This window comes from Tachypleus tridentatus, unplaced genomic scaffold, assembly GCF_004210375.1.
Source record: "Tachypleus tridentatus isolate NWPU-2018 unplaced genomic scaffold, ASM421037v1 Hic_cluster_2, whole genome shotgun sequence".
In the NCBI taxonomy this organism is placed as follows: domain Eukaryota; kingdom Metazoa; phylum Arthropoda; class Merostomata; order Xiphosura; family Limulidae; genus Tachypleus; species Tachypleus tridentatus.
This window is the reverse complement of record NW_027467782.1, coordinates 51,460,937-51,487,568: the sequence shown is the minus strand read 5'-3', so window position 1 is coordinate 51,487,568 and position 26,632 is coordinate 51,460,937. Positions and strand designations below refer to the sequence as shown.

The following is a 26,632-nucleotide window of genomic DNA, read 5'->3' as shown; positions in this document are numbered from 1 at the left end:
TCCGTTGTATAAACATGTAAATATTTATCTATATAACTAGAATAATACTCTCAGTTGTATGTCCACGTAACTACTTATCTATGTAAATATAATAATACTGTCCGTTGTATAAACATGTAAATATTTATATATATAACTATAATAATACTCTCAGTTGTATGTCCACGTAACTACTTATCTATGTAAATATAATAAAGGAAGCATCGTTTCTTATTCTATGATAACCTTTCATTAATCATGAATTTACATAACTTTTGTCCAGAGGACGGGTAATTCAACCTATAATTACATAAGCTTCTTTCACACCTCGTGAGTTTGGATTATATTAAAGTCAGAGGCTACCTGATGTGTCACTACAGGGAATCGAACCGTAAGTTTTATTTCTCTAACTCCATGATTTAGAGTTACCCCACAAGGACCCGTTAAAATTAACACTTTAACACCGATTCCAACTTGTCTGCTTGATGATAGATTGCACCTTCAACAGTATGAGTAATATTTCTTTATAATCCTAACAGTTATACAACGTGGGACGTAAGTTATTCACTAATATTTTATATACGTGTTAATTTCTCTTATTACGATAACAAATGTAAGCGGGTATACACTTATTCTTGTAGTTCCCGACAGCTCGGAAGTACATCGTACGTTGGTTGTCAGCAGTGATAATCTCGTAATGTCGCCCGTGCCGCCACACGTCATCAGTGGAGATAGCCTTCTGAGTCATGTGTAACCGGAGCAGCTACATTAAATTAAGCAGTAAACATGGTTATTGTTCACTAACACAGAATCTTTGTCATGTTACTAACCCATTTCTGTACTGTTACACGAAATGTAACTATCAATATATCAAATGAATTTTACATGACCTATTAACAATCTATTAGTAACACCATTAACAATTTATTATTAAAACTATTAACAATCTATGATTGACAAAATATTACTAACACCATCAACTAGCTATTCTTGATATAATCAACAATCTATTATTGACATAATAAACAATCTGTTATTCACACCATCGACAAGCTATTTTGATATAATCAATAATCTATTATTGACATAATAAACAATCTGCTATTCACACCATCGACAAGCTATTTTGATATAATCAACAATCTATTATTGACATAATAAACAATCTGTTATTCACACCATCGACAAGCTATTTTGACATAATCAATAATCTATTATTGACATAATAAACAATCTGTTATTCACACCATCGACAAGTTATTTTGATATAATCAACAATCTATTATTGACATAATAAACAATCTGTTATTCACACCATCGACAAGCTATTTTGATATAATCAACAATCTATTATTGACATAATAAACAAGCTGTTATTCACACCATCGACAAGCTATTTTGATATAATCAACAATCTATTAATGACATAATAAACAATCTGTTATTCACACCATCGACAAGCTATTTTGATATAATCAACAATCTATTATTGACATAATAAACAATCTGTTATTCACACCATCGACAAGCTATTTTGATATAATCAACAATCTATTATTTACATAATAAACAATCTGTTATTCACACCATCGACAAGCTATTTTGATATAATCAATAATCTATTATTGACATAATAAACAATCTGTTATTCACACCATCGACAAGCTATTTTGATATAATCAATAATCTATTATTGACATAATAAACAATCTGTTGTTCACACCATCGACAAGCTATTCTTGATATAATCAACAATCTGTTATTGACACCATCAACAAGCTATTATTTAAATCCCCAACAATCTATTATTTAAATCACCAACAAGCTATTATTGAAATCACCAACAAGCTGTTATTGAAATCACCAATAAGCTATTATTGACACCATCAACAAACTATTTTCGACACCATCCACACATGGACTTAAATTCAATAGGTATTAATCTAAATATCGTTTTAAACTGTAACATACGTTGGTCAGTTCAGTTTTGTTTGCTTTCAACATTTCCAGTTTCTCTGGTTCCACCTCTTGGATAGCTTCGTTTGTGGGCACAAAAACTGTCTTTTCTACAGCGTTACGGATATTGAAATCAAAATCCGGTGATGCTTCCTTAACCAATTGCATGTATTCCCTGCAATCACGTGACCAAAATTACTTAATGAAACTCAATGTAATACGAGAACTATATACCATTCTGTTTAAACAATTAGTTAAACATATTAATTACGTTCATTTGAAATCATCTTTAATTGTTGAAAACCGTTATCGAATTAGATGCAAAAAATTTATATTTCAATTCAAATAAATAATTATATATATATATGTCTGAAATGTAAATTCTGAATAAATTAACTTACCTAAAATATATCAATAGATTTTCATAAACTCGGTATAACTCGAATACTACAAGATAACCTTTATATACCATGTTCGTCTACTATATTATCTTCACACTGGATAGATTCACAGTGTTGAGTGAATCACAGATATATATAGTTATTGATAAAACTGAAAGCTACTGAGAATGGTATAATAAATATCTAGATCTAAAGGTGTGCTCATCCGTACAAAACCTCTGTATTCTAAAGTTTAGATTTATTCTAACCTATCTATCCTAATGTCTAAATTTATACCAACCCTTCCGTTCTAAAGTTGACATCTATACTAACCTTTGTATCCTGAAGTTTAGACTATACCAACCCTTCCGTTCTAAAGTTGACTAACCTTTGTATCCTGAAGTTTGTATTCTTAGTGTTTAGTGATTTCTGAAGTTCATACAGAAAATGAAGCTCAATTTGAATTTCAAAATGTCTTACTCAACACAAAACTGAATTATTGTAATTCTTACGACAGTTTTTTGTCCCCTTTGCTCTGGATAAAGTCCCATACGCTAATGTCTATGATCATTAGCGGATGCTCGATCAGATGGACCACACCATTCCTTAGTGGAATATTAGCTCGAACGATCTTAGACAAAACAACTCCTTTATGGTGAGCTTGGTTTTCCTGGAACGTGTTGCTTCTTACGAAAACTGACAATAAGTAATGTTGAATTACTGAAAATATTAACTGTATTATATCATTGAATAAAAAAAATTACTTTATGGACAAATTTCTTTTTCTACATACGAAATTACGACAAGTTTTACAAACAAAACAGGAAACATGAGATATAAACCAATGTAATAATAGTTACACGATTGCCCAGTACAAAATGTAAATAAATACACAGAAAGAAACATTCTGCATGTTAGATAGTTGTTCAGAATGGAAAATTGTATAAGTTAAACAAGTAAAAGAAACAGTTATTTTGAAGGAGATGGGGTATTCTTATAACAATGATTCATTATCATGATCTTTTAGGAATGTACCACTTCAACTATATCGTCTAATGACAACGACTGTAAAATACAAAATCACGTATTTTCACACTTTATGTTTTGGGAACTCTGTGAGGACAACACCCAGAGACAACTAATAGTCTAGAAGGATAACACATCTAGATAACTCATAGTCTGAGATGACAACACACAGAGATAACTCGTAGTTCGGGATGACAACATACTCAAACAGTTGATAATCTGGAATTACAACACATCCACACAACTGATAGTCTAGAAGGATAACACATCTAGATAACTAATAGTCTACAAGGACAACACACAGAGATAACTCATAGTTCGGGATGACAACACACTCAAACAGTTGATAATCTGGAATTACAACACATCCACACAACTGATAGTCAAGAAGGATAACACATCTAGATAACTAATAGTCTACAAGGAAACACACAGAGATAACTCATAGTTCGGGATGACAACATACTCAAACAGTTGATAATCTGGAATTACAACACATCCACACAACTGATAGTCTAGAAGGATAACACATCTAGATAACTCATAGTCTGAGATGACAACACACAGAGATAACTCATAGTTCGGGATGACAACACACCCAGACAGTTGATAGCCTGGGTTAACAACACATCCAGACAACTGATAGTCTGGAAGGATAACACATCTAGATAACTAATAGTCTACAAGGACAACACACCCAGACAGTTGACAGTCCAGAAGGACAACACACAGAGACAACTCGTAGTCTAAGATGACAACATACTCAGACTGTTGATAGTTACATCCAGATAATTAATGTTCTGAAAAGTCCTATCCACAATTCGGTTGGTCACACTACACTTATCTTTCCATAATACATCTGAAGAATTTCAAGGCAGTTCAGCGATGTCTGGTTAGTGAAAGTTTAAAATAGTGTGTTTAGTTTATTACAGTTACCTTAGCCAATAAAAGTGAAGAAAAAACCATATTTTCTTCTGAATGACCATCATACATACAGAAAATGACGTCACAAAATGTGAGTTCAAAGGTGATCACCAAATAAATACATACTTGTTTCACTGTCAAATGAATTACTCTGATTGACAAACTTAATTTCAACACGAGGGTTGTTGGAAATGTAACCTTCGTTCCCTGCTGTTCTAGTGAAGAGAACATAATGGGAAATCACGTGACCCTTGATCACCTGTCAAATGAGTAGAAAACTTTATTTACTTGAGAGACACTTTATATATATAACGTACAACTAACAAGCAGATAGAAAATTAGCACCCAAGTTTACCTTCATGAGTGTTTGTCGAATTGATAGAATACTGGATATTTAACCACTAAGTTTATCGAACTGATGAAATACTAGAAATTTAACCATTAAGTTTACTTTCATGAGTGTTTATCGAACTGATAGAATACTAGATATTTAACCACTAAGTTTACTTTCATGAGTGTTTATTGAACTGATAGGATACTAGATATTTAACCACAAAGTTTACTTTCATGAGTGTTTATCGAATTGATAACATACTAGATATTTAACCACTAAGTTTACTTTCATGAGTGTTTATCGAATTGATAGCATACTAGATATTTAACCACTAAGTTTACTTTCATGAGTGTTTATCGAACTGATAGAATACTAGATATTTAACCACTAAGTTTACTTTCATGAGTGTTTATCGAACTGATAGGATACTAGATATTTAACCACAAAGTTTACTTTCATGAGTGTTTATCGAACTGATAGGATACTAGATATTTAACCACAAAGTTTACTTTCATGAGTGTTTATCGAATTGATAGAATACTAGATATTTAACCACTAAGTTTACTTTCATGAGTGTTTATCAAACTGATAGAATACTAAATATTTAACCACTACGTTTACTTTCATGAGTGTTTATCGAACTGATAGAATACTAAATATTTAACCACTAAGTTTACTTTCATGAGTGTTTATCGAACTGATAGAATACTAGATATTTAACCACTAAGTTTACTTTCATGAGTGTTTATCAAACTGATAGAATACTAGATATTTAACCACTAAGTTTACTTTCATGAGTGTTTATCGAACTGACAGAATACTAGATATTTAACCACTGAGTTTACTTTCATGAGTGTTTATCGAACTGATAGAATACTAGATATTTAACCACTAAGTTTACTTTCATGAGTGTTTATCAAACTGATAGAATACTAGATATTTAACCACTAAGTTTACTTTCATGAGTGTTTATCGAACTGACAGAATACTAGATATTTAACCACTGAGTTTACTTTCATGAGTGTTTATCGAACTGATAGAATACTAGATATTTAACCACTAATTTTACTTTCATGAGTGTTTGTCGAACTGATAGAATACTAGATATTGAGTTTGTTCGTTAATTTTATAATATCATCACTTTGTTCAACATATATTTTAAACACATTTATTGTCTTGTAATGATATAGCATATATTTAAATATTTATGGCATAGAAATACATCACATAAATATTCCGTTACATGAACCGATAGAGTGAGATGCTTGTTGCAAAACTATACTTACGTTACTGTCAACATCTCTGATCCTGCTTCCAGTTGGGCCATTTTCTTCGCCAATTGGAATGAAATAAGTGTGGTTCCCAACTTTGGTAAAAGTATCGACTTGTTCTTCTTTTCTCACACGTGAAGCCATTGCACTGAATATTATAATCACAGGTTCAGAATACGAGTAAATTGAACGTTTTTATATTCCTTATTGTACGTTCTTATGTACATTGTTTATGTCCTTATATACCTTATTGAACGATCTTACATACCTTATTGTATGCTCGTATATACCTTATTATATGTTCTTTATACCTTACTCAAGGTTCCAAAATACCTTATTGTACGTTCTTATATACTTTATTGTATGTTCTTATATACCTTATTGTACGATATCAAATAACTTATTGTATGTTCTTATACACCTTATTCTACGTTCTTATATATCTCATTGTATGTTCTTGTGCACCTTAATGTACGTTCTTATATATCTCATTGTATGTTCTTTATACCTTACTCAAGGTTCCAAAATACCTTATTGTACGTTCTTATATACTTTATTGTATGTTCTAATATAACTTATTGTCAGTTCTTCATAACTTGCTTTATGTTCTTATATACCTTATTGTATGTTCTTATATACTTTATTATATATTATTATATACCTTATTGTACGATATCAAATACCTTATTGTACGTTCTTATATACTTTATTGTATGTTCTAATATAACTTATTGTCAGTTCTTCATACCTTGCTTTATGTTCTTATATACCTTATTGTATGTTCTTATATACTTTATTATATATTATTATATACCTTATTGTACGATATCAAATACCTTATTGTACGTTCTTATATACCTTATTGTATGTTCTTATATACTTTATTATATGTTCTTATATACCTTATTGTACGATATCAAATAACTTATTGTATGTTCTTATACACCTTATTCTACGTTCTTATATATCTCATTGTATGTTCTTGTGCACCTTAATGTACGTTCTTATATACCTAATAATACGTTCTTATATACCTCATTGTATGTTCTTGTGCACCTTATTGTACGTTCTTATATACCTAATAATACGTTCTTATATAACTTACTGTACGTTATTATTTACCTTTTGTATTTTCTATTTCTTATCAGATGTCTCAGTAATTTTCTGCCATCATTATAATTTAATTAAAATAACATGTTGCCATGTATACTTTACCATGATAAGAACATGTTCTCTACATAACATTATCCAACTGTTGGTGGTTAGTTATAATGTACACACTTTCATGGTAATCATACTTTACCATGATAAGAACATGTTCTCTACATAACATTATCCAACTGATGGTGGTTAGTTATAATGTACACACATTTCATGGTAATCATACTTTACCATGATAAGAACATGTTCTCTATGTAACATTATCCAACTGATGGTGGTTAGTTATAATGTATACACATTTCATGGTAATCATACTTTACCATGGTAAGAACATGTTATCTACATAACATTATCCAACTGATGGTGGTTAGTTATAATGTACACACATTTCATGGTAATCATACTTTATCATGATAAGAACATGTTATCTACATAACATTATCCAACTGATGGTGGTTAGTTATAATGTACACACTTTCATGGTAATCACACTTTACCATGATAAGAACATGTTCTCTATGTAACATTATCCAACTGATGGTGGTTAGTTATAATGTATACACATTTCATGGTAATCATACTTTACCATGATAAGAACATGTTCTCTACATAACATTATCCAACTGATGGTGGTTAGTTATAATGTACACACATTTCATGGTAATCATACTTTACCATAATAAGAACATGTTCTCTACATAACATTATCCAACTGATGGTGGTTAGTTATAATGTACACACATTTCATGGTAATCATACTTTACCATGATAAGAACATGTTCTCTATGTAACATTATCCAACTGATGGTGGTTAGTTATAATGTATACACATTTCATGGTAATCATACTTTACCATGGTAAGAACATGTTATCTACATAACATTATCCAACTGATGGTGGTTAGTTATAATGTACACACATTTCATGGTAATCATACTTTATCATGATAAGAACATGTTATCTACATAACATTATCCAACTGATGGTGGTTAGTTATAATGTACACACATTTCATGGTAATCATACTTTACCATAATAAGAACATGTTCTCTACATAACATTATCCAACTGATGGTGGTTAGTTATAATGTACACACATTTCATGGTAATCATACTTTACCATGATAAGAACATGTTCTCTATGTAACATTATCCAACTGATGGTGGTTAGTTATAATGTATACACATTTCATGGTAATCATACTTTACCATGGTAAGAACATGTTATCTACATAACATTATCCAACTGATGGTGGTTAGTTATAATGTACACACATTTCATGGTAATCATACTTTACCATAATAAGAACATGTTCTCTATGTAACATTATCCAACTGATGGTGGTTAGTTATAATGTACACACATTTCATGGTAATCATACTTTACCATGGTAAGAACATGTTATCTACATAACATTATCCAACTGATGGTGGTTAGTTATAATGTATACACATTTCATGGTAATCATACTTTACCATGGTAAGAACATGTTATCTACATAACATTATCCAACTGATGGTGGTTAGTTATAATGTACACACATTTCATGGTAATCATACTTTATCATGATAAGAACATGTTATCTACATAACATTATCCAACTGATGGTGGTTAGTTATAATGTACACACATTTCATGGTAATCATACTTTACCATGATAAGAACATGTTCTCTACATAACATTATCCAACTGATGGAGATTTGTTACAATGTATACACATTTGAAGGTAACCGTAGTTAACCATAAAAATGACTGAAAATGTACCTCAGAATAAAATACATAACCAGCATACACAATACAAACTGTTCAAAATACATAGCTGGCATATATATCTCTCTATACATATACATTCACTATTCGGATTGATTAAAATATTTAGACTATGGATAATGTAAAAACTGATAAAACACGCATTCAATGTATTCTACAAAATGCTATTAAGAGAAACAAAAACTGACCTCAGTTCTTCCCTTATGTTATAAAGACTTGGATTGCTGAGAAGCTCCCAGGCATCAGGCGGAAGATTTTCTGTTGATCTATAAGGCTCTAAAACTTCATCGATTATATAAAGTTTCTGTTTACCGTCATCCACATTATAGTCTCTGTCTTCTAGAAGCTTGGCGTTGTTGACGAAATACTCCTGTTGAAACAATGAACATTTGTACCAGACGTCAACAGATTCGTTTGAGTGAGTTACGAGTAACTAGGTGATACTAGATAGACATTAAAATATTCACAGATTGTCTTGAGACAGTTAACAAAGTAACAGAGCTTTAGAAATAAACACGTTCAGAGCTTGTCATTACAGAGTAAAAGTAGTAACAGGGCTTCACAAATAAATACATGCAGAGCTTGTCTTAAAACAGCTAACGTAGAAACAGAGCCTTAGAAACAAACACGTGCACAGCGTATCTAGAGAGAGCTTCTCTTAAAACACTTAATGTAGTAGCACGGTTTTAAAAACAAACACGTGCACAGCTTTTCTTCAAACAATAATGTAGTAACAGCGTTTAGAAATAAACACGTGTAGAGCTGATCTTCATAAAGTTTATAGAGTAACAGGGCTTCAGAAATAACAGTTAACATAGTAACAGTGTTTAGAAATAAACACGTGTAGAGCTTATCTTCATAAAGTTTATAGAGTAACAGGGCTTCAGAAATAACAGTTAACAAAGTAACAGTGTTTAGAAATAAACACCTGTAGAGCTTATCTTCATAAAGTTTATAGAGTAACAGAGCTTCAGAAGTAACAGTTAACAAAGTCACAGTGTTTAGAAATAAACACGTGTAGAGCTGATCTTCATAAAGTTTATAGAGTAACAGGGCTTCAGAAATAACAGTTAACAAAGTCACAGTGTTTAGAAATAAACCCGTGTAGAGCTGATCTTCATAAAGTTTATAGAGTAACAGAGCTTCAGAAATAACAGTTAACAAAGTCACAGTGTTTAGAAATAAACACGTAGAGCTGATCTTCATAAAGTTTATAGAGTAACAGAGCTTCAGAAATAACAGTTAACAAAGTCACAGTGTTTAGAAATAAACACGTGTAGAGCTTATCTTCATAAAGTTTATAGAGTAACAGAGCTTCAGAAATAACAGTTAACAAAGTCACAGTGTTTAGAAATAAACACGTGTAGAGCTTATCTTCATAAAGTTTATAGAGTAACAGAGCTTCAGAAATAACAGTTAACAAAGTCACAGTGTTTAGAAATAAACACGTGTAGAGCTGATCTTCATAAAGTTTATAGAGTAACAGAGCTTCAGAAATAACAGTTAACAAAGTCACAGTGTTTAGAAATAAACACGTGTAGAGCTTATCTTCATAAAGTTTATAGAGTAACAGAGCTTCAGAAATAACAGTTAACAAAGTCACAGTGTTTAGAAATAAACACGTGTAGAGCTTATCTTCATAAAGTTTATAGAGTAACAGGGCTTCAGAAATAACAGTTAACAAAGTAACAGCGTTTAGAAATAAACACGTGTAGAGCTGATCTTCATAAAGTTTATAGAGTAACAGGGCTTCAGAAATAACAGTTAACATAGTAACAGTGTTTAGAAATAAACACGTGTAGAGCTTATCTTCATAAAGTTTATAGAGTAACAGGGCTTCAGAAATAACAGTTAACAAAGTAACAGTGTTTAGAAATAAACACCTGTAGAGCTTATCTTCATAAAGTTTATAGAGTAACAGAGCTTCAGAAGTAACAGTTAACAAAGTCACAGTGTTTAGAAATAAACACGTGTAGAGCTGATCTTCATAAAGTTTATAGAGTAACAGGGCTTCAGAAATAACAGTTAACAAAGTCACAGTGTTTAGAAATAAACCCGTGTAGAGCTGATCTTCATAAAGTTTATAGAGTAACAGAGCTTCAGAAATAACAGTTAACAAAGTCACAGTGTTTAGAAATAAACACGTGTAGAGCTGATCTTCATAAAGTTTATAGAGTAACAGAGCTTCAGAAATAACAGTTAACAAAGTCACAGTGTTTAGAAATAAACACGTGTAGAGCTTATCTTCATAAAGTTTATAGAGTAACAGGGCTTCAGAAATAACAGTTAACAAAGTCACAGTGTTTAGAAATAAACACGTGTAGAGCTTATCTTCATAAAGTTTATAGAGTAACAGAGCTTCAGAAATAACAGTTAACAAAGTCACAGTGTTTAGAAATAAACACGTGTAGAGCTTATCTTCATAAAGTTTATAGAGTAACAGAGCTTCAGAAATAACAGTTAACAAAGTCACAGTGTTTAGAAATAAACACGTGTAGAGCTTATCTTCATAAAGTTTATAGAGTAACAGAGCTTCAGAAATAACAGTTAACAAAGTCACAGTGTTTAGAAATAAACACGTGTAGAGCTGATCTTCATAAAGTTTATAGAGTAACAGAGCTTCAGAAATAACAGTTAACAAAGTCACAGTGTTTAGAAATAAACACGTGTAGAGCTTATCTTCATAAAGTTTATAGAGTAACAGAGCTTCAGAAATAACAGTTAACAAAGTCACAGTGTTTAGAAATAAACACGTGTAGAGCTTATCTTCATAAAGTTTATAGAGTAACAGGGCTTCAGAAATAACAGTTAACAAAGTAACAGTGTTTAGAAATAAACACCTGTAGTGCTTATCTTCATAAAGTTTATAGAGTAACAGGGCTTCAGAAATAACAGTTAACAAAGTCACAGTGTTTAGAAATAAACACGTGTAGAGCTGATCTTCATAAAGTTTATAGAGTAACAGGGCTTCAGAAATAACAGTTAACAAAGTCACAGTGTTTAGAAATAAACCCGTGTAGAGCTGATCTTCATAAAGTTTATAGAGTAACAGAGCTTCAGAAATAACAGTTAACAAAGTCACAGTGTTTAGAAATAAACCCGTGTAGAGCTTATCTTCATAAAGTTTATAGAGTAACAGAGCTTCAGAAATAACAGTTAACATAGTAACAGTGTTTAGAAATAAACCCGTGTAGAGCTTATCTTCATAAAGTTTATAGAGTAACAGGGCTTCAGAAATAACAGTTAACAAAGTAACAGTGTTTAGAAATAAACCCGTGTAGAGCTTATCTTCATAAAGTTTATAGAGTAACAGAGCTTCAGAAATAACAGTTAACATAGTAACAGTGTTTAGAAATAAACACGTGTAGAGCTTATCTTCATAAAGTTTATAGAGTAACACAACTTCAGAAATAACAGTTAACAAAGTCACAGTGTTTAGAAATAAACACCTGTAGAGCTTATCTTCATAAAGTTTATAGAGTAACAGGGCTTCAGAAATAACAGTTAACAAAGTCACAGTGTTTAGAAATAAACACGTGTAGAGCTTATCTTCATAAAGTTTATAGAGTAACAGGGCTTCAGAAATAACAGTTAACATAGTAACAGTGTTTAGCAATAAACACGTGTAGAGCTTATCTTCATAAAGTTTATAGAGTAACAGGGCTTCAAAAATAACAGTTAACAAAGTCACAGTGTTTAGAAATAAACACGTGTAGAGCTTATCTTCATAAAGTTTATAGAGTAACAGAGCTTCAGAAATAACAGTTAACAAAGTCACAGTGTTTAGAAATAAACACCTGTAGAGCTTATCTTCATAATGTTTATAGAGTAACAGGGCTTCAGAAATAACAGTTAACAAAGTCACAGTGTTTAGAAATAAACACGTGTAGAGCTTTATCTCTCATAAAGTTTATAGAGTAACAGGGCTTCAGAAATAACAGTTAACAAAGTCACAGTGTTTAGAAATAAACACGTAGAGCTATCTTCATAAAGTTTATAGAGTAACAGAGCTTCAGAAATAACAGTTAACAAAGTCACAGTGTTTAGAAATAAACACCTGTAGAGCTTATCTTCATAATGTTTATAGAGTAACAGGGCTTCAGAAATAACAGTTAACAAAGTCACAGTGTTTAGAAATAAACACCTGTAGAGCTTATCTTCATAATGTTTATAGAGTAACAGGGCTTCAGAAATAACAGTTAACAAAGTCATAGTGTTTAGAAATAAACACGTGTAGAGCTTATCTTCATAATGTTTATAGAGTAACAGGGCTTCAGAAATAACAGTTAACAAAGTCACAGTGTTTAGAAATAAACACGTGTAGAGCTTATCTTCATAAAGTTTATAGAGTAACAGGGCTTCAGAAATAACAGTTAACAAAGTCACAGTGTTTAGAAATAAACACCTGTAGAGCTTATCTTCATAATGTTTATAGAGTAACAGGGCTTCAGAAATAACAGTTAACAAAGTCATAGTGTTTAGAAATAAACACGTGTAGAGCTTATCTTCATAATGTTTATAGAGTAACAGGGCTTCAGAAATAACAGTTAACAAAGTCACAGTGTTTAGAAATAAACACCTGTAGAGCTTATCTTCATAATGTTTATAGAGTAACAGGGCTTCAGAAATAACAGTTAACAAAGTCATAGTGTTTAGAAATAAACACGTGTAGAGCTTATCTTCATAATGTTTATAGAGTAACAGGGCTTCAGAAATAACAGTTAACAAAGCCACAGTGTTTAGAAATAAACACGTGTAGAGCTTATCTTCATAAAGTTTATAGAGTAACAGGGCTTCAGAAATAACAGTTAACAAAGTCACAGTGTTTAGAAATAAACACCTGTAGAGCTTATCTTCATAATGTTTATAGAGTAACAGGGCTTCAGAAATAACAGTTAACAAAGTCATAGTGTTTAGAAATAAACACGTGTAGACCTTATCTTCATAAAGTTTATAGAGTAACAGGGCTTCAGAAATAACAGTTAACAAAGTCATAGTGTTTAGAAATAAACACCTGTAGAGCTTATCTTCATAATGTTTATAGAGTAACAGGGCTTCAGAAATAACAGTTAACAAAGTAACAGTGTTTAGAAATAAACACCTGTAGAGCTTATCTTCATAAAGTTTATAGAGTAACAGGGCTTCAGAAATAACAGTCAACAAATTCACAGTGTTTAGAAATAAACACGTGTAGAGCTTATCTTCATAAAGTTTATAGAGTAACAGGGCTTCAGAAATAACAGTCAACAAAGTCACAGTGTTTAGAAATAAACACGTGTAGAGCTTATCTTCATAAAGTTTATAGAGTAACAGGGCTTCAGAAATAACAGTTAACAAAGTCAGGGCTCAGTGTTTAGAAATAAACACGTGTAGAGCTTATCTTCATAAAGTTTATAGAGTAACAGGGCTTCAGAAATAACAGTTAACAAAGTCACAGTGTTTAGAAATAAACCCGTGTAGAGCTTATCTTCATAAAGTTTATAGAGTAACAGGGCTTCAGAAATAACAGTTAACAAAGTCACAGTGTTTAGAAATAAACCCGTGTAGAGCTTATCTTCATAAAGTTTATAGAGTAACAGGGCTTCAGAAATAACAGTTAACAAAGTCATAGTGTTTAGTAAACACGTTTAGAAATAAACCCGTGTAACAGCTTATCTTCATAAAGTTTATAGAGTAACAGGGCTTCAGAAATAACAGTGTAACTTCAAAAGTTTATAGAGTAACAGGGCTTCAGAAATAACAGTCACAGAAATAAACACGTGTAGAGTTTACTTCTATAAAGTGTAGAAATAACAGTCAACACACAGTGTTTAGAAATAAACACGTGTTATCTTCATAAAGTTTATAGAGTAACAGGGCTTCAGAAATAACAGTTAACAAAGTCACAGTGTTTAGAAATAAACACGTGTAGAGCTTATCTTCATAAAGTTTATAGAGTAACAGGGCTTCAGAAATAACAGTTAACAAAGTCACAGTGTTTAGAAATAAACACGTGTAGAGCTTATCTTCATAAAGTTTATAGAGTAACAGGGCTTCAGAAATAACAGTTAACAAAGTCACAGTGTTTAGAAATAAACACGTGTAGAGCTTATCTTCATAAAGTTTATAGAGTAACAGGGCTTCAGAAATAACAGTTAACAAAGTCACAGTGTTTAGAAATAAACACGTGTAGAGCTTATCTTCATAAAGTTTATAGAGTAACAGGGCTTCAGAAATAACAGTTAACAAAGTCATAGTGTTTAGAAATAAACACGTGTAGAGCTTATCTTCATAAAGTTTATAGAGTAACAGGGCTTCAGAAATAACAGTTAACAAAGTCACAGTGTTTAGAAATAAACACGTGTAGAGCTTATCTTCATAAAGTTTATAGAGTAACAGGGCTTCAGAAATAACAGTTAACAAAGTCACAGTGTTTAGAAATAAACCCGTGTAGAGCTTATCTTCATAAAGTTTATAGAGTAACAGGGCTTCAGAAATAACAGTTAACAAAGTCACAGTGTTTAGAAATAAACACGTGTAGAGCTTATCTTCATAAAGTTTATAGAGTAACAGGGCTTCAGAAATAACAGTTAACAAAGTCACAGTGTTTAGAAATAAACACGTGTAGAGCTTATCTTCATAAAGTTTATAGAGTAACAGGGCTTCAGAAATAACAGTTAACAAAGTCAGTGTTTAGTGTTTAGAAATAAACCCGTGTAGAGCTTATCTCTCATAAAGTTTATAGAGTAACAGGGCTTCAGAAATAACAGTTAACAAAGTCATAGTGTTTAGAAATAAACACGTGTAGAGCTTATCTTCATAAAGTTTATAGAGTAACAGGGCTTCAGAAATAACAGTTAACAAAGTCACAGTGTTTAGAAATAAACACGTGTAGAGCTTATCTTCATAAAGTTTATAGAGTAACAGGGCTTCAGAAATAACAGTTAACAAAGTCACAGTGTTTAGAAATAAACACGTGTAGAGCTTATCTTCATAAAGTTTATAGAGTAACAGGGCTTCAGAAATAACAGTTAACAAAGTCACAGTGTTTAGAAATAAACACGTGTAGAGCTTATCTTCATAAAGTTTATAGAGTAACAGGGCTTCAGAAATAACAGTTAACAAAGTCACAGTGTTTAGAAATAAACACGTGTAGAGCTTATCTTCATAAAGTTTATAGAGTAACAGGGCTTCAGAAATAACAGTTAACAAAGTCACAGTGTTTAGAAATAAACACGTGTAGAGCTTATCTTCATAAAGTTTATAGAGTAACAGGGCTTCAGAAATAACAGTTAACAAAGTCACAGTGTTTAGAAATAAACACGTGTAGAGCTTATCTTCATAAAGTTTATAGAGTAACAGGGCTTCAGAAATAACAGTTAACAAAGTCACAGTGTTTAGAAATAAACACGTGTAGAGCTTATCTTCATAAAGTTTATAGAGTAACAGGGCTTCAGAAATAACAGTTAACAAAGTCACAGTGTTTAGAAATAAACACGTGTAGAGCTTATCTTCATAAAGTTTATAGAGTAACAGGGCTCAGAAATAACAGTTAACAAAGTAACAGTGTTTAGAAATAAACACGTGTAGAGCTTATCTTCATAAAGTTTATAGAGTAACAGGGCTTCAGAAATAACAGTTAACAAAGTCACAGTGTTTAGAAATAAACACGTGTAGAGCTTATCTTCATAAAGTTTATAGAGTAACAGGGCTCAGAAATAACAGTTAACAAAGTCACAGTGTTTAGAAATAAACACGTGTAGAGCTTATCTTCATAAAGTTTATAGAGTAACAGGGCTTCAGAAATAACAGTTAACAAAGTCACAGTGTTTAGAAATAAACACGTGTAGAGCTTATCTCATAAAGTTTATAGAGTAGCAGGGCTTCAGAAATAACAGTTAACAAAGTCACAGTGTTTAGAAATAAACACGTGTAGAGCTTATCTTCATAAAGTTTATAGAGTAACAGGGCTTCAGAAATAACAGTTAACAAAGTAACAGTGTTTAGAAATAAACACCTGTAGAGCTTATCTTCATAAAAATAACAGTTTATAGAGTAACAGGGCTTCAGAAATAACAGTTAACAAAGTCACAGTGTTTAGAAATAAACACGTGTAGAGCTTATCTCACATAAAGTTTATAGAGTAACAGGGCTTCAGAAATAACAGTTAACAAAGTAACAGTGTTTAGAAATAAACACGTGTAGAGCTTATCTTCATAAAGTTTATAGAGTAACAGGGCTTCAGAAATAACAGTCAACAAAGTCACAGTGTTTAGAAATAAACACGTGTAGAGCTTATCTTCATAAAGTTTATAGAGTAACAGGGCTTCAGAAATAACAGTTAACAAAGTAACAGTGTTTAGAAATAAACACGTGTAGAGCTTATCTTCATAAAGTTTATAGAGTAACAGGGCTTCAGAAATAACAGTTAACAAAGTAACAGTGTTTAGAAATAAACACCTGTAGAGCTTATCTTCATAATGTTTATAGAGTAGCAGGGCTTCAGAAATAACAGTTAACAAAGTCACAGTGTTTAGAAATAAACACGTGTAGAGCTTATCTTCATAAAGTTTATAGAGTAACAGGGCTTCAGAAATAACAGTTAACAAAGTCAGTGTTCAGAAATAAACACGTGTAGAGCTTATCTTCATAAAGTTTATAGAGTAACAGGGCTTCAGAAATAACAGTTAACATAGTCATAGTGTTTAGAAATAAACACCTGTAGTGCTTATCTTCATAAAGTTTATAGAGTAACAGGGCTTCAGAAATAACAGTTAACATAGTAACAGTGTTTAGAAATAAACACGTGTAGACCTTATCTTCATAAAGTTTATAGAGTAACAGGGCTTCAGAAATAACAGTTAACAAAGTCATAGTGTTTAGAAATAAACACCTGTAGTGCTTATCTTCATAAAGTTTATAGAGTAACAGGGCTTCAGAAATAACAGTTAACAAAGTCACAGTGTTTAGAAATAAACACGTGTAGAGCTTATCTTCATAATGTTTATAGAGTAACAGGGCTTCAGAAATAACAGTCAACAAAGTCACAGTGTTTAGAAATAAACACGTGTAGAGCTTATCTTCATAAAGTTTATAGAGTAACAGGGCTTCAGAAATAACAGTTAACAAAGTCACAGTGTTTAGAAATAAACACGTGTAGAGCTTATCTTCATAAAGTTTATAGAGTAACAGGGCTTCAGAAATAACAGTTAACATAGTAACAGTGTTTAGAAATAAACACCTGTAGAGCTTATCTTCATAATGTTTATAGAGTAACAGGGCTTCAGAAATAACAGTTAACAAAGTCACAGTGTTTAGAAATAAACACGTGTAGAGCTTATCTTCATAAAGTTTATAGAGTAACAGGGCTTCAGAAATAACAGTCAACAAAGTCATAGTGTTTAGAAATAAACACCTGTAGTGCTTATCTTCATAAAGTTTATAGAGTAACAGGGCTTCAGAAATAACAGTTAACAAAGTCATAGTGTTTAGAAATAATCACGTGTAGAGCTTATCTTCATAAAGTTTATAGAGTAACAGGGCTTCAGAAATAACAGTCAACAAAGTCATAGTGTTTAGAAATAAACACCTGTAGTGCTTATCTTCATAAAGTTTATAGAGTAACAGGGCTTCAGAAATAACAGTTAACAAAGTCATAGTGTTTAGAAATAAACACCTGTAGTGCTTATCTTCATAAAGTTTATAGAGTAACAGGGCTTCAGAAATAACAGTCAACAAAGTCATAGTGTTTAGAAATAAACACCTGTAGTGCTTATCTTCATAAAGTTTATAGAGTAACAGGGCTTCAGAAATAACAGTTAACAAAGTCACAGTGTTTAGAAATAATCACGTGTAGAGCTTATCTTCATAAAGTTTATAGAGTAACAGGGCTTCAGAAATAACAGTCAACAAAGTCATAGTGTTTAGAAATAAACACCTGTAGTGCTTATCTTCATAAAGTTTATAGAGTAACAGGGCTTCAGAAATAACAGTTAACAAAGTCATAGTGTTTAGAAATAAACACGCCTACAGCTTGTCTTGAGAAGTTAACTTATTAAAAGGGATTTAGAAATAAACACGTACACAGCTTGTCTTCAAACAGCTAATGTAGTAAGAATGCTTTAGAAATAAACAATTGTCTAAAAACAGTTAATGTTGTAATTGGGCTTTAGAAATAAAGACTACCCCTGCTTGTCTTGAGACAGTTAGCATAGTAACAGTGTTTAGAAATAAACACGCCTACAGTTTGTCTTGAGAAGTTAACATATTAAAAGGGATTTAGAAATAAATAGGTCCACAGTTTGTCTTAAGACAGTTAAGATAGTAACAGGGTTTTAGAAATGAGCACGGGACGGCATGTCTGAGAAGGATAACATAGTAAGAAAGCTTGTGCAATAAACACGTGCACAGTTCATCTTGAGAGAGATAACTGAGAAACAAAACTTCAGAAATAAACAGTTTGTCTTCACACAGTTAATGTAGTAACAGGGTTTTAGAAAGAAACACCCAGACAACTTGTGTTCAGACAGTTACTGTGGTAACAGGACTATAGAAATAAACACATGTACAGCTTGTCTTCAGACAGCTACTGTGGTAACAGGACTATAGAAATTGGCACATGTACAGCTCTTCTCGAGAGACCTAATGGAGTAACAGAGATTTAGATAAAAATATGTGCACAGATTGATTTACGACAATTAACGTAGCAACAGCGTATTAGAAATAAACACATGTACAATTTATCTTAAGACAGTTAACGCTGTGACAGAGCTTTAGAAATAAACACGTGCACAGCTTGTCTTCAAAAGGTTAATGTAGTTAATGTAGTAGGTTCTTTACGTGAGATACCAGCAGTAACACTGTGTTAGAGATAAACACAAGAGTAGATTCTTGAGGACAGTTAACAGCAGTAACACTGTGTTAGAGATAAAAACAAAAGTTGATTCTTTATTTAGGCCAGTTACAGCAGTAACAATGTGTTAGAAATAAGCATAAGAGTAGATTCTTAACGTCAGTTACCATCAGTAACAATGTGTTAGAAATAAACACAAGAGTAGATTTCACGTCGGTTACCGGTAGTATGTTAGACGTAAAATTAAGAGTAGGTTTTATTGAGCCAGTTGCCAGTGATGACGTCACTCGGTGTTCTACCTTTAAAGATAGTTAGTTTATAAAATTAACCATGACGACATTATCCACAATACACTACGAACAGAGTTACGTTATAGTCGGTCTTACCTTTTCTCCATTTCCAGGTTGTTCTTTCACGCTGAAGTACAGTGGAGGATTTTCTTGGGAAACAGCATAGATAGAGTCAGGGAACAAATCTCTCGTGACAACCATACTCACTAGAACAACAAGAAATAATATTTATTACATTAAATTACATGATTCATTGATCAATAGAATTCATTCAGTATCAAAACAAACAAACGACTTTTTCTGGGGTCGAAAGATCAGAAAGTATATGATAAATCACCAGGTGTAAATTACAGATTTATTAGATCATGAATTATATGAATATCATTCCTGATGACGAGAAATAAAAATGTATCTCAGAACGGCTGGTATGGGTACTCCCCTGAAAATGACCTAGGAAGGTCGAAGTGTTGTTCTCTCCTTATCAGTAAAGCTCCCCAGCGGCTCAGCGGTATGTCTGCGGACTTACAACGCTACAAACCGGGTTTCGATACCCGTGGTGGGCAGAGCGCAGACAGCCCATTGTGTAGCTTTGTGCTTAATTCAAAACCAACAACAACCTTATGAGTAAAAGTGTTAATACCAGCCGTTCTGAGATACATATATGAATATCAGTATGTCCTTACCATACCAGCCGTTCTGAGATACGTATACAAATATCAGTATGTTCTTACCATACCAGCCGTTCTGAGATACATACATGAATATCAGTATGTTCTTACCATACCAGCCGTTCTGAGATACATATATGAATATCAGTATGTTCTTACCGTACCAGCCGTTCTGAGATACATATATGAATATCAGTGTGTTCTTACCATACCAGCCGTTCTGAGATACATATACAAATATCAGTGTGTTCTTACCATACCAGCCGTTCTGAGATACATATATGAATATCAGTATGTTCTTACCATACCAGCCGTTCTGAGATACATACATGAATATCAGTATGTTCTTACCATACCAGCCGTTCTGAGATACATACATGAATATCAGTATGTTCTTACCATACCAGCCGTTCTGAGATACATACATGAATATCAGTATGTTCTTACCATACCAGCCGTTCTGAGATACATATATGAATATCAGTATGTTCTTACCATACCAGCCGTTCTGAGATACATATATGAATATCAGTATGTCCTTACCATACCAGCCGTTCTGAGATACATATATGAATATCAGTATGTTCTTACCATACCAGCCGTTCTGAGATACATATATGAATATCAGTATGTTCTTACCATACCAGCCGTTCTGAGATACATATATGAATATCAGTATGTTCTTACCATACCAGCCGTTCTGAGATACATATATGAATATCAGTATGTTCTTACCATACCAGCCGTTCTGAGATACATATATGAATATCAGTATGTTCTTACCATACCAGCCGTTCTGAGATACATATATGAATATCAGTATGTCCTTACTATACCAGCCGTTCTGAGATACATATATGAATATCAGTATGTTCTCACCATACCAGCCGTTCTGAGATACATATATGAATATCAGTATGTTCTTACCATACCAGCCGTTCTGAGATACATATATGAATATCAGTATGTTCTTACCATACCAGCCGTTCTGAGATACATATATGAATATCAGTATGTTCTTACCATACCAGCCGTTCTGAGATACATATATGAATATCAGTATGTCCTTACCATACCAGCCGTTCTGAGATACATATCTGAATATCAGTATGTTCTTGCCATACCAGCCGTTCTGAGATACATATATGAATATCAGTATGTTCTTGCCATACCAGCCGTTCTGAGATACATACATGAATATCAGTATGTTCTTACCATACCAGCCGTTCTGAGATACATATATGAATATCAGTATGTTCTTACCATACCAGCCGTTCTGAGATACATATATGAATATCAGTATGTCCTTACCATACCAGCCGTTCTGAGATACATATATGAATATCAGTATGTTCTTACCATACCAGCCGTTCTGAGATACATATGTGAATATCAGTATGTTCTTACCATACCAGCCGTTCTGAGATACATATGTGAATATCAGTATGTTCTTACCATACCAGCCGTTCTGAGATACATATATGAATATCAGTATGTTTTCACCATACCAGCCGTTCTGAGATACATATGTGAATATCAGTATGTTCTCACCATACCAGCCGTTCTGAGATACATATATGAATATCAGTATGTCCTTACCATACCAGCCGTTCTGAGATACATATATGAATATCAGTATGTTCTTACCATACCAGCCGTTCTGAGATACATATATGAATATCAGTATGTTCTCACCATACCAGCCGTTCTGAGATACATATATGAATATCAGTATGTTCTTACCATACCAGCCGTTCTGAGATACATATATGAATATCAGTATGTTCTTACCATACCAGCCGTTCTGAGATACATATATGAATATCAGTATGTTCTCACCATACAAGCCGTTCTGAGATACATATGTGAATATCAGTATGTTCTTACCATATCAGCCGTTCTGAGATACATATATGAATATCAGTATGTTCTTAGCTAAACTACGACTGAAAAGGGTAAGTCGTAAAATATGTTCAAGTCTATTCTCTTACTTTAAAAATTCTAAAATCCGAATGAAGCACAAATGTTAGGAACACCATGAATGTGAAGTACACCTATAATTTTAACATCAGAGAAACAATTATTAGCAGTATCATTTAGTGACAACAGATGGCACTCAAAGGAAAGTGTTCACTAACCGATATGGTATGAAGCTAATCTTTCTTCATCTTCCGGAGCAAATTGTCGAGCCCGTGAAAAGGCTTCGTTCGACGGGACAAAAACAGTAACTCGGCGTTTCTTAAGTAGAACTTGAACAAGTTCATCATTTTTAGTGAGGTCGTAGAACTGAAATAAAACAAAAGTGACTACACGTTATGGGAAGACAAGCAAAACGGAATACTGTCCGACTCTGAGTTTAATACTGTTTCTAACACTATATGATTTACTACAGTGTTCAAAATAGCTCTATTTAAACCTTGAAAGTAAAGTGCCATTAAAAACTATTGTTGCATGTAACAGAATATTAGTAACAATAGTACATGTTTATACGGTTAACCGATAAACCACCAGAAATTAATAACGACTCTATAGACTTATACAGTTAACTGGAACAACCACCAGAAGTTTATAACAATTCTAAAGGTCTATATAGTTAACTGGTACAAATACCATAAGTTTGTGACAATTGAACACGTTTATATAATATATTTCTCACGTGGTTTTATAAACTTTTTTTCTCTAATGGTAGAGTAAACATCGGTTCTGTACCTCAACTAGCACTTAAAACTGTGCTAATGGGAAACTGCTCATTTGCAAGAAAAATAAAATATTCATATTAATGTGACAGAAAATAAATAAAATAACCTTTAGTGGCTAAAGATGAAATGTTCAGATCCGAGGTTTTTATCTTTTAACTTTGTTATCAGCTAACTTCAGACTACTTATCCTTAAAATTTGTTTACACGTATTCCTAAACTGTTCATTTGTAAATCATGAGACAGTCAAATTGGACAATTGATTCAATGCCATTTTGTTAGAAGATGGTAAAATCAGAAGCTAACTTTTGAGAATTATTATTTCAGAAGTTTCTTAGCAGCGCCACAGTGCTTTTACACAAGAAATTTTCGCTCTTCGAAATCCAAGAGTACATCTGTACCACTTAAGAAATACAGAAGTAACCAGTTTTCCTGCGCGCTGTGTATTTTTTATCAATTGAGACTAATAGCATGGTGTCTTCCTTCTCCTAACTCTCGTGTAGGCTGTTCGTTAAACTCCAACCCACCCCTACCTAACACTGGAACTGCCTCCATTTCCACCTACCTACAATGTGTGCAAAACCGTGGTGTAGAAATGTTTACCAGCCAATAAAATGTTATTATATTCCAGTGCTCTTTTAACGTCTAATGTTCTCCATCCGTCCTATAGTGACAAGTAGCAATACTGTAGTGAAATATTCTATTTCTTCTCACACGTCTTAATATAAAAATGATACTGGAGATAGTTATGATGAGATAATTACCCTGAAGTGTACATCAAAAACACTGTTTTATAACTGAACTCTTACTATAAGAATCAGCCCAGTTTTAAGATACTCATGATGAGATGATTACCCTGAAATTTACATCAAAACCTCGTGTTTTATAACTAAGCTGTTACTATAAGAATCAGACCAGTTTTAAGATAGTTATGATGAAATGATTACCCTGAAATTTAGATCAAAAACACGTGTTTTATAACTAAGCTGTTACTATAAGAATCAGACCAGTTTTAAGATAGTTATGATGAGATGATTGCCCTGAAATTTAGATCAAAAACACGTGTTTTATAACTAAGCTGTTACTATAAGAATCAGACCAGTTTTAAGATAGTTATGATGAGATGATTACCCTGAAATTTACATCAAAAACACGTTTTATAACTAAGCTGTTACTATAAGAATCAGACCAGTTTTCTGAGCTTCCATAGAAATAGTTCAATATTGCTCTTCCTTTTGGGGAACAAATACTGACAACCAGGAATAATAAACTAATCAGACACTAAATAGTCACCTATTGTCAGCTAACTGTCCTGTTTCTAAGAAAGACTTCTATTTCATACCTGGCTAGTATAAAGAAACTATGAAATATGAAACTATGAAACTATGTCACCTATTGTCAGCTAAATGCCAAGTTTCTTAGGACTTGTATTTCATACCTGGCGAATATAAAGAAACTATGAAATAGTCACATATTTTCAGCTAACTGCCCAGTTTCTTAGGACTTGTATTTCATTCCCTGTGGAGAATAAGGAAACTATGAAATAGTCACCTATTGTCAGCTATCTGCCCAGTTTCTTAGGACTTGTATTTCATTCCCTGTGGAGAATAAGGAAACTATGAAATAGTCACCTATTGTCGGTTAACTGCCCAGTTTCTTAGGACTTGTATTTCATTCCCTGTGGAGAATAAGGAAACTATGAAATAGTCACCTATTGTCAGCTATCTGCCCAGTTTCTTAGGACTTGTATTTCATTCCCTGTGGAGAATAAGGATTCTATGAAATAGTCACCTATTGTCAGCTATCTGCCCAGTTTCTTAGGACTTGTATTTCATTCCCTGTGGAGAATAAGGAAACTATGAAATAGTCACCTATTGTCAGCTATCTGCCCAGTTTCTTAGGACTTGCATTTCATACCTGGCGAATATAAAAAAACTATAAAATAGTCACCTATTATTGTCAGCTAACTGCCCAGTTTCTTAGGACTTGCATTTCATACCTGGCGAATATAAAGAAACTATAAAATAGTCACCTATTATTGTCAGCTAACTGTCCTGTTTCTCAGAAAGACTTCTATTTCATACCTGGCGAGCATAAGAAAACTATAAAATAGTCACCTATTATTGTCAGCTAACTGTCCTGTTTCTCAGAAATACTTCTATTTCATACCTGGCGAGTATAAGGAAACTATGAAATAGTCACCTATCGTCAACTAACTATCCAGTCTCTCAGAAAGACTTGCATTTCATACCTGGCGAGTATAAGGAAACTATGAAATAGTCACCTATTGTCAACTAACTATCCAATCTCTCAGAAAGACTTCTATTTCATACCTGGCGAGCATAAGAAAACTATGAAATAGTCACCTATTGTCAACTAACTATCCAGTCTCTCAGAAAGACTTGCATTTCATCCCTGGCGAGTATAACTAACAATTTAAAGTAAACACCAAACGTGGATTCCACTTCGTTATTGTATTCTGGGATTTAGGTCTTCTTAGGCTTTAATTAACTGTAAGTACGGCATCCATATTTCGTTTTAGAGATAATAACTTAGACTAAACTAAATGTTGTTATAGTTGATTGTTGTCTCGTGACAGTTTTCTTAAAATAATCGAACAATTTCTAGATTTAGCAAAGATAATCGGGGATCTCGGTTGGATATTTATTTTTCTAGTTCAAGATGATCACTTGGGAAGCTAAAAGTTAACTTTCCAGTAAAACAAACTAGAGGTACATGAGGAAATAATATAGTTTGTTGAAAAACTTTTCTCACGATGTGGCCCAACATGAACCTCACATCCTGTGGGTTGTGGAGTCCGTTATACCACGCTGGTGTTATGTTTCCCAGGAGAGAGAATACCTCCTTCTGAGTCGCACCAAACTCGTCTCACCTGACTGATTCGTTGTCGCTACAACCAGGTTAATATCGACTAACCATTAGTCGTCACCTCTGATGTAACCTCGTGAAGTTATCCGATACTTTCTTGATGTATACATTCAACAAAGACATAATATCAGATCATATTTTGTAGCGATAGACTGAGGTAGAAGGTCATGACGACAGATGGCAAACCCTCCCCACTAATACAGCAGTACGTCTGCAGATTGGCACCACTAAAAACCGAGTTTCGATACCCGTGGTGTGCAGAGCACAGACAACCCATTTGTGTTTAATTTCATAAAACAAGCAAGCAAAAACCGTGATACAAGGTTGTATGTAATAATAGTATTAGTTCATAAAGGTAGGTGATATATAATGAACACAAAAGGTAGTAAGTTATGGTAATAGATACTGGAGACAATTGGTAGTAGATTATGGTAGCAAATAATAAATACAGATGA

The 26,632-nt window shown here is 32.7% G+C and overlaps 1 protein-coding gene across 2 annotated transcripts in view; it reads right to left on the bottom strand.

The window, feature by feature from the left end:
• The window catches only part of LOC143242989 (fasciclin-1-like), a 74,475-nt gene that overhangs the window by 5,722 nt on the left and 42,121 nt on the right, over positions 1 to 26,632 (bottom strand). For both annotated transcript variants that reach the window (XM_076486599.1, XM_076486598.1), the window contains exons 2-9: positions 22,731 to 22,878; positions 20,021 to 20,130; positions 8,992 to 9,173; positions 5,886 to 6,018; positions 4,392 to 4,524; positions 2,828 to 3,011; positions 1,951 to 2,110; positions 607 to 742 (exon numbers count right to left, since the gene is read on the bottom strand). In XM_076486599.1, coding sequence (XP_076342714.1) covers positions 607 to 742; positions 1,951 to 2,110; positions 2,828 to 3,011; positions 4,392 to 4,524; positions 5,886 to 6,018; positions 8,992 to 9,173; positions 20,021 to 20,130; positions 22,731 to 22,878 — 1,186 coding nt within the window. The remainder of the gene's footprint in view (positions 1 to 606; positions 743 to 1,950; positions 2,111 to 2,827; positions 3,012 to 4,391; positions 4,525 to 5,885; positions 6,019 to 8,991; positions 9,174 to 20,020; positions 20,131 to 22,730; positions 22,879 to 26,632) is intronic.